Below are 16,240 nucleotides of genomic sequence, written 5' to 3' on the forward strand. Positions count from 1 at the left end.
GTAGTAGAGATCTTTTTTCAACGTGTGGAGGCAACGAGAACACTGTACATTGGATAGATTGAGGAGTAGAGAATCTGAAAACGTGAAACCATAGCAGCCAATCACAAGTGTCCAGCTCAGCATCTTCTTTACTGAAATCCCACCTTATCCCCTATCAACCACTAGTCCCAATTTCTAAAAATCGGCCTCCGCCCCTCATCTTCATCTTCTTCATCATCACCACCATAATCTCATTCTGAACTGAGAATCAATCAATCAATCAGGAGAGAAAAATAATAAGAGAGAAAGGGATCCGGTAACAATGTCGCTAACTATCCCCACAAACCTCTCCAAATCAATTTCAACACCTAAATTGAGCACTCAATTCGCCGCTAAACCAAGGTCTGCCACCGCCGCCACCATTGTATGTCAGGCTAATTCCTCAGAGCAGCAGTCCACTTCTTCAGCTAATTCTCAGCTCAAGGCGTTCTCGGCGGCGCTTGCCCTCTCTTCCATCATTCTCTCCGCCCCCGTCCTCCCTGCCTCCGCCGATATCTCCGGCCTCACTCCCTGCAAAGAGTCCAAACAGTTCGCCAAGCGCGAGAAGCAGGAGATCAAAAAGCTCGAATCCTCCCTCAAGCTTTACTCACCTGACAGCGCCCCCGCTCTCGCCATCAACGCCACCATTGCCAAAACCAAGCGCAGGTATTTAATTAATTAATTAATTAATCATACGATTAATCTCGATCCACAAAATTAATCATTTTTTTCTTAACAGAAGGGGTTTATTGCAATTAGTACCCCTGTGTTACATCGAATTTATAAAATACTGCCCCCATGTTATTTTATTAGCAAAAACCCCCTACGATTCAATTTTTTTTAGCACACAACCCCCTAAACATGATTACTAGTTGCTAAAAAAAATCATAGGTGGTTTTTTGCAAATAAAATAACATAGGGAGTTTTCTAGCAATTAGATATAACATTGGGGGTACTGATTGCAATAAACTCTTAACCGAAGCGCACATCAAAATTTAAAATCTGACCACATTAACAGAAGAAAGATGACATCATTAGATGCATTCATGTAAAAAAAAAAGACATCAATTGTGTGATGATAAATTGATACAATACAGGTTCGAGAACTACGGCAACCAAGGGCTGTTGTGCGGTTCCGACGGATTGCCGCACTTGATAGTGAGCGGTGACCAAAGACACTGGGGTGAGTTTATCACACCCGGCATCTTGTTCCTGTACATAGCTGGATGGATTGGGTGGGTAGGCAGGAGCTACCTCATTGCTATCAGAGACGAGAAGAAACCGACGATGAAGGAGATCATTATCGATGTCCCGTTGGCCAATAAGCTCGCCTGGAGAGGCTTCATCTGGCCCATTGCCGCTTACAGAGAGTACTTGAACGGTGAACTCATCGATCCCAATTACTAATTTGTGTCTTCGAAATTTAAAGACATGGAATCGTTGCTGTGGAGAGAGGAGTGAGAAACAAATCATTGTATCTACTGTCTGTAAACTTTTATCATTGTACTTACTGTTTTGTTTGAACCAGGAAATGCAAATGAATCCTCCTTGTTGTTTATTCACTGTTTTTTGCTTGTATTGCCTATTAATTTAAAGAAACAAGAATTCATTTATTGTGTTGCTAATGAAGATCAAGACTACGCTGCTCGTAAAATAATAAATCTCTATATAATTTTTAGTTTCGAGAGGCGAAAAATCGAGTGAGATACATAAGAATTAATTATTATGTACTTAAACAATTAATTGATATGGCCTAAACAAAATAAACATACATTTAGTATATATATTTCGATGTCTTAAAATCGACTATTGTAGTGTAGGATTTATATCTCTGCGCACGACAGTTTTATACATAGGACTATTGGTAAGAGAGGAGTAAAAAGATTTCCTCTTCTTATGCAGCTGCTCTTTCAAATGCCTGATTTTCGAGTCAACTCTTGCAGAATAACCGACCTGAGTCAACTGTTTCGATTTCTCCTGCTCCCTCACCCACATCGGATTATCCTTAACATCGGTACCGGAATACTTCATCTCTTGTATTATATGATCATCCATCGGAAAAAACAACCGTTGGATCACGATATGGATCACGTAAGGAAGAACCGCAACCGCGACCACAAGCAATGTACCGATCCAATAAACGGGCGCGGGCCCCACCTGCTCCGTGAAAATACGGTACGTATACGTAGAGGGGAGTGTACTGTATAGATACAGAAATACGTACCAGCTGAAAATACTACCCCATATTAGAAAATGGCTGATCCAAGTGAAGTGGGAGATCATTAGTGCGATCTGGCAGTTGACCGTCCAGATTATGCACGTGTATGTGATTGTGCCAATGTGTTCGATGTCGCCTATGTTTCCGTTTCTGTCTAGAGCTGAAGACGAAAACATGCATATGTTTAATGTGAAGACGGATAAAGAAGCTAAAACCCCATTTAGTATCCAACCGATTATTCGCTTCCAACTGAAGTAGATGTTTCTTTGTCCTTGCTGATATAGTGCTGGAAACTACATTAAAATTCAAGAGTCGAGTTAGTTTTTTTTTCTTTTTTTCTTTTCTTCTTTTTTTTTAAACGGAACGAAAAAATGAGATAAGAAAGGCGTGTGTCTACCTTTAGACAAATGTCCGATGAAACATCTTGCTCGAGCACACCGAGAGATATAACTGGCAAAGATGTTAAGAGTACGTTGAACATGACCATATACCAGTCATCGTATAAATCTTGCCCGGAGAAACCGGTGAAAGTGTTGTAGTAGAATAGGGTGAGGCCAAATGCTATGTTCTTGTACACAAAGTAAAGAATCTGCAAACAGAGGAAAAATAAATAAATTAAATTAAATATATTTTGATGAAATTTAAAATGAAAGAAGCTTTGATTTAATTTTTCACCATCTTAGAAATCCTCTTGTAACACCAATGCCCATGAACTATTAGTAGTCTCTCCAAGAAACGGAATTGAGGCAACGAAAAATCGCTTGCCATTACTGCCTGCAATTAATTTCGTCACACTTGTTATAATAAAACTTATATCAAAATTAAATTAAAGTTGAAATGGTAAGGTAATTAATTACCTGCATTCCTTCCATGCCACTGATTCCAACGCCAATATCAGCTTCTTGAATCATGCCAACATCATTAGCGCCATCGCCAATTGCAAGAATTGTCTTACCGGAGTACTCTTTAACCCTTCGTGTAATCTAAAAAAAAAATCAAGAAACAAAATTAAACAAATTCTTTATATACATATATAGTGATGAATTTATATATATATACATACCAAAGCTTTCTGTTTGGGAGAGACACGGCAGCATATGACAACGTCGCAGTTCATAGCAACGGACAAGAATTGTTTCGTCAAATCATTGCCTAAACTAAGTTCAAGAGCTTTTCCGTCTACCACCAAAGCAAAAGGCGAGTCGTCTCTGTTTTCTTCGGTGATCAATTTGTTGTAGCTTTGTAATTGGTACATAATCTCCTTTTTTACATCCTGAAAAACTAAAAAAAACGGTATACTTCATTCTTGATCCAAATTCACTAATCTTTTTTACATCTTGAGCTTTTTTTTTTTTTTTTGCCGATTATAAAGCGTAAAAACTGGTCTTTACCTTCATTTGCTGACTACACGAAGATTCTTGACTCAAGCACAAATGAAGCTGCTTCATATCATGCCGGAGCAAACTGCAAGAAAATCTGTAATAACACAACAATCACAAGATATTTAAGTGGATTAGTACTTTCCTTGAAATTTTCGACAAAAAAAAAAAAAAAAGAAAAAAAAAACGAAAGCTGTCGAAATTCCACCCTATATTTACTGCTGTTTCTTTTTTATCACCAGTTAGAAGCCAGATTTTCAAGCCTGCTTGAGCAAGTTTATCTATACATTCAGGAACCTGTAACATATATATATAAATTAAATTAAATATATAATTAATCTACATTTGACAAAATATATGTTATGTACAACATTTTCTTGAAATTAATGACATAATTACCCTCTTCTGCAATTTATCTTCAACAGCTACAGCACCTAACAAAATCAAATCTTTCTCAATCAATTCAGAGGCATTCTCAAGTAACTCTTCTCTTTCTTGACCTATTACAGCCTTAGCTTTCGTGAACACCGTATTCCACTTCTCGTATTCGAGCACATCTATTTTTTTGTACGCAAACACCATCGTTCTCAATCCATCTTCCCCGTAGCTCGAAAGATGCATAACCGTAGCCTGTTGATACGTTCTACCGTTATCGGCTAGCCTATCAAAAATAACCCTTTAAAAAAAACAAAAAAAAAAATCATTAGAAAAAATCGGAACCGGTAATTATATTTATTTATAGTAAGCAGTAATATATCTAAATAAAAGTAAAAAGTAAACCATACTCATCAGCTCCTTTGCAGAAGAGAAAAATCTCGCCCTCTTCGTTTCTTACTACGACCGACATTCTTTTTCTTGAGCTATTGAATTCCAGCAGATTCAAAAGTTTGTACTCTCTGTGTGTTAATTTTTTCAAGACTATAAATTAGAAAAAAAAAAAAAAATTTGTAAAAATCTACAAAGACTCGAAATTTATTTGTTAGTCACCTTTTAACCTCCGAACCCGAAGAAGGGTCGAGTTCTTGAAGAACCATAGCTGACTGAGTTCTTTGGCAAAACTTAAAACCAAACTCTCGCGCTGCAATAAGAAACGAGACCTCTTCGGGTGACTCAGCCTCGTACATTAACGTATTTTCTTGTCCGTTTTCTTCGATCGGAATTCCCGTATGACAAAGAGCCATCACTCTGAAAAACATGATCATGTCATTTACATTAGACCGATTATAAATCCACAGCTTGTCCATAAGCCTGTCATCTCTGAAGTTAAACCCCTTCACGAAAAAATCTTTCCTCGAATTAGAAACCCTCGAAATTCCCAAAACGTCCTTCTCTGTTCCGCCGCCGCCGCCTGTCGAAAGATCGAACATCTCGACGCTCCGCCCCGTGGAATCCGAGCCGTCCAAACTGAACCTGTGCCTCTCAACATCAATGTTCATTCTTCTAGAAGCAGCCAGGTCAACTTCGGTCACTTCGCCACCGTATGAAATACCCTCGATCGAGCATTTCTTGAATTCCATTTGGTTGCAAGTTAAAGTGCCCGTTTTATCGGATAAAATCATCTCCACCTGTCCAAGCTCCTCGTTTAAGTTCGAAGTTCTTGCTTTTACAGCCTTCCCCGTCGTTTCATCGTACATTGAGATATCCTTATTAATCAGCACAGCTTGCAAGACTTTTACTACTTCAATCGAGACGTATAGAGAAATCGGGATTAAGTATCCATAGAGAACAAGGGCGCGCACGAACTGTAGAAGCCCGGAAAATATGGGGTCCTCTGGATTGGACAAAGGGTCAACATGATCGTTCAAACGAAGGTACCACCCTTTATGATTTTCAGACATCGTAAATAACGAAGAGCCAAATGCAGAGATTAAAGAAATCAATAGCAACATTGCGAAAAGAAGGTATATCACACGGTCCATTTTTCGTTCGACTCTGCTTCGTTTGGATGGAGATTTAGTGGAGTTTCGGATTGCTTTCGTGTCCGGTCCGGTGAAGATTACCACACCGTAGATTTTTTCCGTGTTTCGAAGCTTCGAGTCCCGTAGAAGAATTTGAGATGGGCTAAGGGGGTGTGATTCTTTATCCAAATCCAAATTGCCCACAAATGTGTAAAGGCTCGGATTTGGATCTTCGCAGCGAATCGTGCCTTTGAATTTGCAGAAGTCAACATCCTCGTACAAACAAAGTGTTGCTTCTAAGGTTCTTTTAGGTTTTAGATTTGTCTCCCCATCAAGATTCATTGTCTCGACATAGCAAAGACCGTCTTCATAGCTCGAAGAAAGCAAAAGAAGATCACTCGGAAAATACTCGTTTTTCGTTACTTTGACAATATCTCCCACAAGCAAAGATTCCCATGATTTCTGCTCGAATAAACCGTTTCCCACATGAACTTTCACCTTTCTCGAGTTCACTTCTCTGTCCTGCAAAACAAAAAAAATGCTTATTTTTCTTGGTGAAAATATATATATTCTTGAAAATATATATTATATATATTTGTTGCTACCTACCTGTAAGAATCTATGCCAATCTTCGATGGCTTCTTTGAGCATGCTAATACCGATAACAAAAACGAGAGGCGCTATCACGCTAGCTCGATTGAAAGGGTTCAACGGAGTGAGACATAGAATAGCTGCTAGGAGAAAGTACAAATTTGCAACCCTACGAAATTGCTCAAAAAGAGCTCTCGGAAAAAAGGTGACAAGATTGTACTTAGTTGTGGATGCATAGTTGTTCGGGTACTTATACGGCTTTGTTTTGTGAAGATGAGGTTCGTTACAGAACGCGACACGAGAAAAACCCGTCTGGCCAATAAGATGCGCGGTGGGTGCAGATTCATCGGTAGTTGGCCTTAAGCATGAGAATGTGTACAGTTTGCTCCATTTGATCAATTTCTGCTTTCTTCTTCTTGATGACATTTTATTTCTTCCAAAAAAAAAATATCCTCAGAATTATCTGTCGATTTTCGACATCGTAAACTGTCCTAAACCGGGCATATAAGTAACAGGAAACTTCTGGAGATTTGTCATTTGTGCATGTTTGTAATAAAACTTGTACTATTCACATTCTTTTGTCTGTTTAAAGAAACAAAAAATTATGTAAGAGAAACTTCTAAAAATCCAGAAATAAGAGATTTCTTGGATCAATCAGGCAGGCCTTGAATTAATTAAACAAAAATAAATAAATAAATAAATTCACTAAAATCCAAGTGCCATGAACCTCTCTACAAGGCATTGACATCAACGTTTAATTAACTTTTTCTTTATTTATTTTTTTTTAGTTTTTTGCATTAAAATAATAAGCTCTACATGTGATAACAGATAACCCAAATCCTGATTAGTTATCTAATTTGACCAACCTAATTCAAATCTCAAAATATAATTATAAAATATATAGAAAAGATCTAGCTACTCCAACTCAATAATTCGTGTTCGCCTCCATTAATTTTTCGTTCGAACTCGACTCGATTGATTTAAAAAATTAAAAATAAGCTTGAACAATTATGCATCTAACACCACTTAATTCATTTTAATCTGCTCCATAATTTATGGTGACCCAATTGTCAAACAAATTAAAGTAGAAGTAACTGCCCATTAAAATTGAATTTGATATTCCTCTAGATTTGCGAACAGAATCATTTAATCATTTAATCAATTAATCCGCAAGTCAGTATTATATTCCGTACACATTGTGACTGTTAAAATAATCAATCGCCACAGTGATGTTTCGTTGTAAGCATTGACTAAATAATTCCAGGATATATATTTTTTTAAAATCTGATTTGCCGGCAATTAATTAGTGATTCCGTGGTGTTAATTACGAGATTATCTTGTCCAATAAACAAAAACTTAAAATAGAGATACACAGCTTCCATGCATACATAAACTATTGAATCGGCACATGAAATCTTGTAAATATCGAAGTTATTATAAGATTGTTTTAAATGTATCTTAGTTAATTGTATTTTAGCAATTACACTATTTGATGCTATTACCGCTGAAACACATCGGGTGATTATTTTAGCAATCTTTGAAAATATCGAACTTATCATAAGATTGTTAATTGTATTTTAGCAATCAGATTATTTAATACTACACCCGATAAATAAAACACACTGGGTGATTATTAATCGTTGATTTGTTTAAAAAATATTCCATGTAGCATCTTAATGTATTAGGGTTTCCGAAGAATAGAGTAAATTAGAAAAATAATAAATTGACAATATTTATTTTCAAAACCAATATATAACTTTTGGGTGATTATTAATCGTTGATTTATTTAAAAATTACTCGACGTAGCATCTTAATGTATTAGGGTTTCGAACAATAGACTAAATTAGAAAATAATAAAATATTTGACAATATTTATTTTAAAAAACAATATATAATTTTTGTTAGAATAATAATATTCCTTCATTCTACCAATATATTAATTAAATTGGTTTAATTAATGTTGCCTTCTGGTTGTGGGTCATTTTCCTGGAGCAAACGGTCGGTGGCAACTTTAACAATTTCCACGTAAATTTTGAATTCCTTATTCCGGTTTCTAATATGGGCCGGGTCGAACGAGTCCTTTTTGAATTCATGCCTGCAGCTCTTCAATTCGTCACTAGTATCATCGATCTGGACAGGAATATTCCGGTAATCGTCGGAATCCAAGTTTCTCCTCGCTAGATCGAGGTTGCGGCTGGCGTCGTTATAGTTCTTCGAGCACGACAGGTACTTTTCCTTCAACTCATCGTTTTTCGAATCGTCGTAGAGCTGGTTGAGCTTGTCGTGAATTTCGTCGGATTTTGCTATTGCCAGGTCGATTACGACTCCGGCCACGCCTTTGTTGCCATCCGCATCGCTGAATCTGCTGAACTCGGATTTGATGATGTTCCAGCATTTTTTTGTTTTATTGGTCTGCGAGCAGAGATCTCTTAGGTCATTTTCTAGATCTGATCTCTCTCTGCGGCCCAATGAAGAGGGAACTGCAATTGCCACAACAAGAGCAACGAAGATTATTCTGTGCAAATAGTAAGCCATTTTTTTTTAAATTCTGATTATGCTAGTATTTTTTGATGCTGTTTCTCTTGCAATGAATTACTTCTTCTTCAAATGCCTTGTTTATATAGCGGCAATTTCATAGTTAATGAACCTTCAGTTTTCAATTCATTAAGTATAGATTTCAATTTAATTCTATCTTTGTTGGCGTTTCAATTCATTAAGTATAGACTTCAATTTATTAATTTAATTGCTGTTTTTCTTACTACTTTTGTTAAGGTGTTCTAGGCGTGGTGAGTTTTTTGCATGATTTAATATTTAGGAAGCAATGGAGTATTAAAAAGAAAAGGACATTTAAGACTGTAAACCTTTTGATGTGAATAACATATACTTCTGTTTGATTTTAAGATTGGATGGATGGGTGTTTCATACTGCCTTCTTTCATGCTTTACTTTGTTTAAACTAGATGGTATTAGCTATTACTTTGTAAATAACAAAGTGATGTGGATGACAAAATTTTGTTAAAATTGCTAATAATAGTCGAGAACATAAATAAATATCACCTTGAAACAAACCTTCACATTAAGTGACTTATTTGACTACATGATTGAATAGATCACGATTTTTCGTGTAACGAACATTACTTCTTAATTTTGGTTGCATTTTTTGAAATGACCATGACTATGCTAAGAATAAATTGAAACTCGTGGTTTTTCTTCTTTATGTGTGCATGATCAGTAGATGTTCCGTCAATCAGTTCCTCACAGTGCTCGTTTTCTTCAAAGGCATCCTTAACTTGGACAGAAATTTTACTGTAGGAACTTGAATGCAACTTTTCCTTAGCAGCTCCAAGGTCACGATTGGCATTGTTATTAGTTGTTAGAGCACAAGATGTAAACATTTCGCAGTCGAGAATCATGAGTTGCCATTGCAAGGGAGTTGAGACGGGGCTGTATTTTATTGGCTGCTTTGGAAGCCAAATCAAATGAAACTTCAGCAAGGGCTTTTTCGTCATTTGCATTGCGTTGGTTGGGACTTCAAGAGTTTATCTCCGTATCAGTAAGTTTATGACCCGTTGATGATAGTTTGACTGACATGACGATTATGAAAACCAACACAAAGGAGGTACGCAAGATATCCATATGTCTCTTTCTCAGTTTCTTCCTTTATTTTGGTGGGACTGTTTTTCCTTAGCATGCAATTGCATAGCCTGTGGGGTGACTCTTATATTAGAGCTCTTTTGTAGCATTGTAAATTTAATAAATTTTGGAAACTTTAGTTAATAAGAAATTGGAATTAGTTCGTTCGGCAAAAGAAGATACAAAGTGAACTACATATATTATTTTTTCGTTGCAATCAGTCATGATATTTATTTTCAGAAACAATATATTGCTTTAGAATAGCATTTCACTTCCATACCACATTAAATTGATTTTAGTCATTGTCATTTTCGAAGATCAAACGGTCCAGGGTCACCTTAAAAATTTCCACATAAAGTCTAAACTCCTTATTCAAGTTCCTAATGTGGGCCGGGTCGAACAAGTCCTTGGTAAATTCATGGCTGCAGCTCTTCAATTCTGCAACAGTATTATCAATCTGTACAAGGGCATTACGGTAATAATCAGCATGCAAGTTTCTACATGCTAGATCGAGGTTGAGGAGGACAACTCTGTAGTTCTGGTCGCACAACATATACTTGTGTCTCAAATTCTCGTCTTTGGAAATATCAGGAAGATGCACAAGCTTGCCGCTTATTTCTCTGGCTTTTGCTGTTGTCAGGTTCATTGCGATATCAACCACTCCTCTAATTTGCGCGTTGTTGAATCTGTTCATTAACTCGGATTGGATGATTTGCCGGCACTCTATTTTCATATCACCTGTATGAGAGCAGTAATGCATTAGGTCATTTTCGACTTCTGTGTGACTCAATGAAGACGGAACTGCAATTGCGAATAAAAGAGCAATCAAGATTACTCTGTGCAAAGAGTAAGCCATTTTTTCCTTTCTTCTTTTTGTTTTTCCAATGAATACTTCTTGTTTATATAGCGGTAATTAGTGCCATTACTCTTGCAGATATTTAATGCTTGCGTTTTCTTATTTCAGTTTTCAATTCATGTAAGTGTAGATATTTATTTCTATTTAATTCTAGTTACTCTTGAAGAAATCCCTTTCAAAATAATGTTTTGTATATGTAATATTTGTGTGATGTGTAACGAATTTTATATGTTTTTACTCGAAAAATTTATTTTTATACTAAACTCCATTTATATATAAGATATGTTATTAATTAAAGTTTACATAGGCTTATTACATTGCTATTTGTTAACAATATTTCTTAATATAATATATTATTTTGGTGATGTGCAACTATTTGATATTTGGGCGTTCTTTCTTTTTGTATTTCTTTATAAAGTGCTCGTACACCATTTAATTTATGTTAAATGGTCTAGTAGGCTAATCAGCTAATGTGCAACTACTATTATATTATCAGGACAACCTCCTCTTACATTCACAAGGGTTTATGTTAAAAATATGAAAAAAGAATCATGTTTAATCTTCCTTAATTTTGAATTTTCTTACAAGTCTATCCTTATGGTATTATTTTCAATATACTCTTCTAAATTCAGTGGAATGTTCTCTAGTTTATACTCGTTTTGTGCAAAAATGTAGTTTCTGATGCACCACAACCCGATATTTACAAGTCAAGAGACATATATTATGATCATTTTGTTTCAAAATGTGGAGTTCGAATGAAATAAAATGAGTACAAATTGGAGAATATTCCACATAATCTAGGAGATTCTACTAAATTTGACACCGCAAATGGTGGACTTGTAAGAAAATTCATAGTCAATAGGTGATTATAATTATCCAAATATGATTAAAATACATTGTACTTTGACCTTACCTCAATGGTGGATATAATTTCCTCCACATTGAAAATAATTATATATCGTTAATATTATATTTTATGATAAGAATGAAATTTTAAGCAAAAAAAATATCCTACACAAAAATAAATTATTATTTTTAAAAAGTTTAAAACAATAAGACTAAAGTTACATTATTTTAGATTAGAAAATATGTATTTAGGAAATAACAAAACTACAGAAATCAACTATGTTATAATAATTTTTTTTTTCTTTTCAAAAGCAATATATATTTCATCAGAATACTATTTCCACTTCACGTCCAAATTCCAATTCTTCCTTTCTTTCTCTCCCATGCCAATATTAAACCGGTTTTATTTCTGGACCTTCTGGCTCTTTTCCTGGAGCAAACGGTTCGTAGCAACCTTTACAATTCCCACATAAAGTCCGAATTCCTTGTTCTTGTTGCTAATATGGGCCGGGTCGAACGAATCCTTGGTGAATTCAAGCATGCAGCTCCTCAATTCCTGAACAGTATCATAGATCTCGACTGTGATAAACCGATTATGATTCGTATCCACCATTTTCTTCGCCAATTCGAGGTTTCGGTTCGCGTCGTTGTAGTTTTTGGAGCACGACATATACTTGAATTTCAAGTTCTCGTCTGTGGAACCGCTGTATAGCTTGTTAAGCTCGCCGTGGATTTCACCGGCTTTTGCTATTGCCAGGTCGATTACGACACCAGCCACGCCTTTGCTACCGTCGGCGTCGGTGAATCTGTTGAGCTCCGATTTGATGACGTACCAGCACTCTTTTGTTCTATTGGTCTGGGAGCAGAGATCTCTTAGGTCTTTCTCGATTTCGGATTTCTCTCTGCGACCTAATGAAGAGGTGGCTGAAATTGCCAAAGTTAGGGCAACGAAGATTATTCTGAGCAAAGAGTAAGCCATTTTTTCTCTCTCTTTGTTTTGCTAATATTTGTCGTTGTTTTTACTGCAATGGAATGTTTCTTCAAATGCCTTGTTTATATAGTGGTAATTGTCATTAATTTTCATAGTTAATGCTTTTATGTTTTAACTTCAGTTTTCAGTTCTTGTATTTAATAATTCTGTCTTGGTTGGCTATTGTATACGTTTCTGCTATAGTAGTAACGGATGTGGACATGATATGTCAATTTGATTTTAGGATTTGATAAATGGCGATTTTCGGGATTAAGCATGTTTAAACTAGATGGTATTAGCTATTTCTTTGTAAATAACAAGTGGTTCGAATGATTTTTTATTTATTTATTAAAATTGTTATACGATCGGTCAATATATAATTATCTTCCTTGTTGGAATATGTTTCAATAATGTTTACTTTTTCGTAGGAATTATATATGATACCCAAGAGATTGTATCAAATTGCTAATAACAACCGAGAACATAAAATTAACAACAACTTGAAATCTTCTCATTAAATGATTTTTTTGATTACATGATTGAATAGAATAGACCATGATTTTCTATGTAATGGACAATTCTTCTTAATTCTTGTTCAGGTTTATCGAAATGACCATGACTATGCTAATAAGAAATTGGAAGTGACGATTCTTCTTCTTTATGTCTGCAGGATCAATCGATGTCGATGTCACTAACAGGTCCTTACAGTTCTCGGTTTCTTCGAAGGCATCCTTAATTTGAACAGGCATTTTGCTGTAGGAACCTGAATTTAGGTTTTCCTTAGCAACTTCAAGGTCATGAATGGCATTGTTATAGTTGTTAGAGCACAAGCCGTAAACATTTCGCAGTTGAGAATCATGGGTTTCCTCGGCGAGTGAGTTAAGATAGGAATTGATTTTATTGCCCACTTTCAAAGCCAAATCAATTGAAAGTCCAGCAAGGCCTTGTAGGTCAACATGTACAGAGTGATAATCGGACTTTAAGAGTTTATAACAGCCGTTGAAATTGTGAGTTTTCGAGCACAAATGCTTTATCTGAGTATCCGTAATTTTATGACCTGTTGATGATAGGGTGACTGACATGAAGATGACGGCAATCAACACAAAAGAGGTACGGCACGCGATAGTCATTTCTCTTATTTCTTAGTTTTTTCTTCTTCTTTTGTTCAATGGTCGAAAGACTCTTATATTACAACTCTTTCGTGGGATTGTAGACTTCAAGTCAAAGCTTACACAAGTTTGATTAATAGGGAATTAGTTCGTTTGGCAAAAGAACATTCAATGTTTTTTCTTTGTTAAAGATTGAAACTAGAAATATTAACTATTGCTTGCAAATTACTCATCTCAATTTTATAACAAGGAAAAAGTAATTAGGAAGAGATAAAATGAAAAGAGAATACAGTACAATCGTCATAATTAATATTTCACAAAATTCTTAAGATGGAGGCGACTGCCATCTGTCTAGACAAATTTATGTTAGGCGAAAAATATACCCCTAGGCAATAAGAAGAATATATCTGTTTTCTTTTTTTGGCACTTTCTAGATAAAAATGTTTTGGGGATTTTTGGGCCTTGAATTTTTTTAACCAGGACTTTTTAGTATAAGATTTAAATAGCTGTTTTTAGACTTAGACAGGAAAAAGGAAATCCTTGAGCAGTATCCAGAATGACACTAGGTATTTTCAAAACAAAAATATATTTAGTGCTCTAGAATCATCACTTTTTCACTTCCATACAAATATTGAATTGGATTTAGTCCGTTGGATTTACGTGGATCCAGTTGATCGTGGCGGCCTTGAGAAATTCGAGGCAAATTCTGAATTCATTATTCCTGTTCCTAATATGGGCCGGGTCGAACGAGTTGTCGGTAAATTCAAGACTGCAGATATTCAATTCTTCGACAGCATCATCAACCTGGCCAAGGATATTGTCAAAATCATAGTTAACAAAGCTTCTTCTTACCAATTTGAGGTAGCTGATGGCATCGTTGTAATTCTTGGAGCATGACAGATACTTGTTTTTCAAGTTTTTGTCTTTGGATCTGTTGTAAAGCCGATCAAGTTTGTCGTGGATTTCATCGGCTTTTTCTTCTACCGGGTCGAGTGCGATAATAGCCGCGCGTAAGATACTCGTTTCATTGAATCTGTTGGCCTCGTCTTTGATGAAGTTCCAGCACACTTGTGCATCATTTGTCTGGGAGCAGAGTTCTTGTAGGTAGTTTTCGAGTTGTGGTTTCGTCCAGTAATCCCAATCACCCAATGAAGAGGGAACTGCAATTGCGAAAACAAGAGCAATGAAGATTATTCTGTGCAAATAGTAAGCCATTTTTTCCTTTCTTCTTTATTTATTTAATATTTTGCAATGAAGTACTTCTTCTTCAAATGCCTTGTTTATACAGCTGTAAGTGCCATAACTATTGATATTTAGTGCTTGCATGTTGTAACTTCAGTTTTCAATTCATTAAGCATAGTACTTGTAGTGAATTTAATTCAATCTTGACTGGCTATTTACATGCGTTTGGTCTAATAAAAGGGTATGGAGATGGGGTTGAAACTGACAAAAATTCAAATAGTGATAATATGCTATTAGGGATGGGTTATAAAATTGCTAATAATAGTCGAGAACATAATTGACAACACTTTGGAATCTTCACATGAAGTCACTTGTGTTATTACATGATTCAAATATAGTACAATAACCATTAATTGATAATTCACAAAACTCTTAATATGGAGGCGACTGCAATCTGTCTAGATAAAGGGCATTTAGTGTTGGCGCTTTGCAATTAGTGTCTGGATATTTAGCAAGTAATGGTTATTGATTAGACTGTGATGATAACTTTGAGTGCTGTAGTATAATTGCTTACAATTCGATCAAGCAAATGTTGTCACTTGTGATTCTTTGCATGGTTATTATATTTGTACTATATTTTACTATTCTGCAGTAAATTGATGAATGAAGAAAAAACAATCACTGGTTGAAACCTTTCATGTAAGCATGCTTATGTTTGATTTTATATTATATATATAATAAGATTACACTACTTTAATATCTTTTATGTGTATGTAAGATAAAAAAATAAGATTAAGATAACTATGTCTTAGACTGAAAAAAATAAAATAAAAAAAACCCTTAAGCAGTATCCAGAATTACACTAGTTATTTTCAAAAGACAAGTATATTTATTGCTTTAGAATAATCTCTTTTTCACTTCCATACAAAAAAATGAAATTGGTATTAGTCGATTCTACTTTCCCAGACCCAGCTGTTAGTGATGGCCTTAAGAAATTCAAGATAAATTCTAAATTCATTATTCCTGTTCCTGACATGGGCCGGGTCGAATGAGTTCTCGGTGAATTGATGACTGCAGCACTCCAATTCTTGAGCAGCATCATCAATCTGGATAAGGATATTATCGTAATCACCTTTCTCATAGCTTATCTTTACCAGTTGGAGGTAGGCGATGGCGTCATTGTAATTCTGGGAGCACGACAGATACTTGTTTTTCATGTTTTCATTTTTTGAACCGTTGTAAAGACGGTCAATTTTGTCATTGATTTCATGGGCTTTTTCTTGTACCAGGTTACGTGCAATAGGAGCCAATTCTAGGATTAGGGCGCCGTCGAATCTTTTGAGCTGGGGTTTGATGATGTACCAGCACTCTTTTGTTTTATTGGTATTGGAGCACACTTCTTTTAGGTATTTTGCGATTTCTGGTTTCCCCCAAGCGGTGCCAGGAGTCCAACTCCAACCCAATGAAGAGGGAACTGCAATTGCGAGAACAAGAGCAATGAAAATTATTCTGTGCAAGAAGTAAGCCATATTTTTTTTTTT

General features: G+C 35.6%; 4 protein-coding genes across 4 annotated transcripts; 1 reads left to right on the plus strand and 3 right to left on the minus strand.

Annotated features, from left to right (window-relative positions):
- Positions 1-17: 17 nt before the first annotated feature.
- PSAF (photosystem I subunit F) lies at positions 18-1,580 on the plus strand. Its single transcript, XM_012972021.2, has 2 exons — positions 18-684; positions 1,116-1,580. The coding sequence occupies exons 1-2, from the start codon at positions 302-304 to the stop codon at positions 1,423-1,425; spliced, it is 693 nt and encodes a 230-aa protein (XP_012827475.2). The 5' UTR covers positions 18-301; the 3' UTR covers positions 1,426-1,580.
- An 89-nt stretch (positions 1,581-1,669) lies between these two features.
- Positions 1,670-6,832, minus strand: LOC105948699 (putative phospholipid-transporting ATPase 5). Its single transcript, XM_088812102.1, has 11 exons — positions 6,123-6,832; positions 4,603-6,035; positions 4,401-4,511; positions 4,015-4,291; positions 3,824-3,912; positions 3,628-3,712; positions 3,300-3,509; positions 3,094-3,219; positions 2,912-3,010; positions 2,634-2,825; positions 1,670-2,529 (listed from the first exon to the last, which is right to left on the minus strand). The coding sequence occupies exons 1-11, from the start codon at positions 6,528-6,530 to the stop codon at positions 1,825-1,827; spliced, it is 3,735 nt and encodes a 1,244-aa protein (XP_088668228.1). The 5' UTR covers positions 6,531-6,832; the 3' UTR covers positions 1,670-1,824.
- A 1,222-nt stretch (positions 6,833-8,054) lies between these two features.
- On the minus strand, positions 8,055-8,639 carry LOC105948698 (pectinesterase inhibitor). Its single transcript, XM_012971928.2, has one exon. It carries the CDS (start codon positions 8,637-8,639, stop codon positions 8,055-8,057), a length of 585 nt encoding a protein of 194 aa, XP_012827382.2.
- Positions 8,640-12,992: 4,353 nt separating this feature from the next.
- Positions 12,993-13,538, minus strand: LOC105950950 (pectinesterase inhibitor). The gene has a single exon (XM_012974337.1). It carries the CDS (start codon positions 13,536-13,538, stop codon positions 12,993-12,995), a length of 546 nt encoding a protein of 181 aa, XP_012829791.1.
- Positions 13,539-16,240: the final 2,702 nt, after the last annotated feature.

This window comes from Erythranthe guttata, chromosome 13 (genome assembly GCF_056151865.1).
Source record: "Erythranthe guttata isolate IM_541 chromosome 13, IM_541, whole genome shotgun sequence".
NCBI lineage: Eukaryota > Viridiplantae > Streptophyta > Magnoliopsida > Lamiales > Phrymaceae > Erythranthe > Erythranthe guttata.